Source organism: Cucurbita moschata, unplaced genomic scaffold, assembly GCF_002738365.1.
Source record: "Cucurbita moschata cultivar Rifu unplaced genomic scaffold, Cmos_1.0 Cmo_Scf00020, whole genome shotgun sequence".
In the NCBI taxonomy this organism is placed as follows: domain Eukaryota; kingdom Viridiplantae; phylum Streptophyta; class Magnoliopsida; order Cucurbitales; family Cucurbitaceae; genus Cucurbita; species Cucurbita moschata.
The window spans coordinates 3,503,877-3,507,716 of NW_019268536.1; the positions used below are offsets into that span (position 1 = coordinate 3,503,877).

The 3,840-nt window shown below is 32.8% G+C and overlaps 1 protein-coding gene across 2 annotated transcripts in view; it reads right to left on the reverse strand.

The window, feature by feature from the left end:
• Nucleotides 1-3,840, reverse strand: part of LOC111457503 — a 24,370-nt gene that overhangs the window by 4,398 nt on the left and 16,132 nt on the right. For both annotated transcript variants that reach the window (XM_023099727.1, XM_023099726.1), the window contains exons 12-13: nucleotides 2,462-2,536; nucleotides 703-810 (exon numbers count right to left, since the gene is read on the reverse strand). In XM_023099727.1, the coding sequence (XP_022955495.1) occupies nucleotides 703-810; nucleotides 2,462-2,536 (183 nt within the window). The remainder of the gene's footprint in view (nucleotides 1-702; nucleotides 811-2,461; nucleotides 2,537-3,840) is intronic.

Below are 3,840 nucleotides of genomic sequence, written 5' to 3' on the forward strand. Positions count from 1 at the left end.
TGACAAAAAAAAAAAAAAAAACACAGTCATCTACAACCTTCTCCTTTTCTAGAACCTCACTGCCCTATCTAAGCTACAGGCACTTCTAAGGCAATCTCTAAGCCACGCCACGGTTCCCAGCTCCAACTGTAAGCTATCCCACGTTTCTCCCCATTTTCCTCCACAAACACCTTTCTATCACATAGGAAAATAATTTTCGACCAGCACTCACTTTCTTCATCTTAGAGTTCCATCTTTTGTGTAGTCCCCAGCTCTAAAGTCCTGCTCCTACCTCGCAACTTTGAGCCTTTACTTAGTTTGAAAGGAGTTATAACATCATTGATCCCCAACAGTCCGATAAATTCAAAATTTTGAAGTACAATCAATTTTTATAGAAAGTTCAAGCACCAAAACAAAATATTTGAAAGTAGAAGAATCAACCCGAGTAAGCATGAAAGAACTTAGAGACAAAAATAGATTTCAAACCAAGTACAATAAACCGAATAAGGAATTAAAATATCTTCCTAAATTAGTAGCACACACAGTTTAGACTTCTTAACATGGTGTAATTTTGGGTCTGCATTATCTTATACTTCGTTCACTGGCATTTAAATAGTCTCTAAATTTGGCTTTGACTTGTTAGGTTACTATTTCAATCCTTCTATTGATGTGCTATGTTGGGGGGGGGGGGGGGGGGGTGNGTTTACTGTTGACTAAACTCACTTGAACAGGATCAATCGGTAATTTTGTCTTCATCTCCTCGCCCTCAGCCATACTTCCTAATGGTACACTTTTAAGACGTTCACGGGAGTCCAAAAGGAATTGAACAGCCTGCAGTGGAAGGATGCATTTGTAAAATCAACGAAATTAAACACAAGCATGAGTGCCAACTTAGGTCAATTACTGCCAAGAGCCAACGTAATCAAACTATTACAACCACCCAGCATTTGATTTATGCCAAACAAAACGAATATAAACCATACTTGAGCATCAATAGGTAAATCTCTAATTTTGGTTACTCCTTTCGAGAAAATTACGTAAAACAGCAACAAAAGGAGCGCAATAATTATTCCATAAAGTAAACAGATGAGAGACTACTACTAAAAGTAGCATGACAAGTAGATGAAGAAAAAATTAGGGGTAATATTCTTTCATTTACGTTAAGTTGCATCAAGAAATACACTTCTACTTTATGAATAATTGAAACAAAAGGAAAACTAACCAGTACCAGACCACTCTAATAGGAATTTTATTACAGTACTATAAGGGTTTATTAGTAATTAGTTAAGGAGGTTGTTATGAGATTTTCGTTATTAATAAAGAGAATGGGAGATGAAGAGGTAGGCATTGATTCAGTTGGTTTACGACTTAGAATGATCTCAAGAAAGGAGGTAAGTTTACAACAACCATTTCCTGCCCCTAGAAGAGGCGACTTTGAACTTCAATTCATTTAAAAAATTTCAGTTACAAGTTTAAAAATTTCCCTCATTTTTAATAAGAAATGCCTTTTCATCTATATTTGCAAAATTAAAAAGAAATTGAAACAAAAATTTGAAAATAATCGATGTTATCTATAAATAAGGTACTATATATTTGTTAATATCTCAACAAATTCAAATTTATGAAAGATGTAGCTCATAAGGGATAAAGAGTCCTTAAGTTATTTACTTTAAATTAAAAAAAAAAAAATCATATATACTTTTTAGATAAAAGAAAAAATTAAGGGAAAATGGACTTTTTAGTTCCCAAGTTTTCATGTGTGTGTTTGATTGATGAAGTTTTAAAATGTACCTTATTAGTCCCCGAGTTTTTAAGAATAGGTTTAAAAGATCCCTAGCAGTGTGTTGAGTATTTTTTATTGTTCGTTATATTTAAAAGGCTAAATTATTGAAAATACCCTTGAACTTTGTGTTTCATTTCAATAATACACCAGAACTTTAAAAAATTTCATTCATACCCTCAAACTTTAAAAAATGTTAAAATTCTCTTACCATTAGTATATGAAGGGAAACTATTTAACTATATTCTATACCCCTAAGCTTTATACCTTGATTCAATAAGACCCTAAATTTTCAAAAGTTGCATTAATACACTTAACCTTTCAAAAAAAGTTAAAAAATATCATTATCGCGTTAGTCTATGGACGAAAACCATTTATCTATATGTCATCATCTCCCTCTTCCATTTCATATCCCTCTACTTCCCCTTCTTTCATTCCCCAATCTCTAAAACTATCCTCCTTCAATCAAGGCACACATGCTATAGCAAGAAGAAAGGAGAATAATAAAGCTGCCAAGAGGACCTTAGGACTTAAATGTTTTACTTTTAACAAGGATGTATGTTAGTAGTTTAGTGAGAATTAATATGTTTTGAGTTTTAATACACAAAAAGAAAGGTACGCTAAGAATTTGAGTCATTAACCCTTTTTATTTTTTATTTACTTTCACATTGTCAACCGGTAATTTCTAATACTGTAACTAACCTCATCTGGTTTCCCAGCAGCAAGTAACGCATTTGTAAGACCACGCAGAACCTCAAAATTGACATCTTCAGATATCTGTTCCACAATCAAGGAAAAGGCAATTTATCAGATGATAAAGACATGGATAGTACCAAACATGACTATACACCTCTCAATATCAGCACCATGGGATCATTGACAATTCATTAAAAGAATTGTATGCATTTTCCAATTTCACATGTACATGAACAACGGAGAATGTACCAAGCAATCACAAGCAAAAACTCATACATTTATATAGATTTTTTAACAAAAGATTTCAATGGATTAAATAGATATCGAATAGCTTAGATATGACCCATATTTAAAGGTATTTATTAATTCCTATCAAGGTAGTAAATTTTCATAATATTTGTAATTTTTTATATTTACATTGCGGTTCCTTGGAGGAACAACCACCGGATGAATAATATAGTGTACCTTCTCTAATGAAATGCCTTTGTAGGGACTCATGTCCAAATCCTTTTGTAACTACTTTTTCTCATTGCTTTGTAGACACTAAAGTCTAAATTCTTTTTGTAACCATTCTCTCTCAGTCGACGACTTAGAGAGTCTTATTATAAGGCCTAGGTCTTGCACATCCTCCTCATGTACTTCTCATAATCTTGACAAAGAGTTTTCTTATCGAAAATAAAATATTGATATTAGCTAGAAAGTTATTTACTTTTTATAGCATCTAAAGGATAAAATAAAAATTAAGACGGACTGTTATGATGTAATATGCTAATGTTATTCTCTGAGCTTTTATTGATACAAACATTTCTATAAAATTTGTTACCAACTTCTTCATAGGTATTGCTATTGTCTAATATTGTTCTCAAATATGTACTATTTTAGATCAATACTAATGCTAAACACGAATAAGGAAAAAATCAACTTTTGGCCATAAGTTTTCACTAATAGGTCATTTAAGTCATTCAATTTTCAAAAGATACACTTCAGCATTTGAGTTTTGGGAAATAGGCTTAAATACTCTGTAAGAAAACCATTAGACCTTGAAACAAAAAGCTGACTGAACTTTAAATAGGCTAAGTTGACAGAAATTACTTGAAAATTTGACATGACATTTAAAAATAAATAATAAAAAACAAATATTCTTTCTCCTCCCACACTTCCCTTTGCCTCTCTCCTCACGCTTTCTCTGGAAGTGAGCAACAACTGTGAGAGGGGAGAGAGACGAACGGGAGGGGAGGGAGGGGGGAAGGTGAACGTGAAGCGGGAATCGATAGGGAGGGAGACCGACAGGCAGGGGGAGAGGATGAAAGATGGGAGAGATAAAATTTTCTTCTTTTTCTTATTTAATTATTAATGCCACTTCAAAAAAAAAAAAAAAAAAAAAA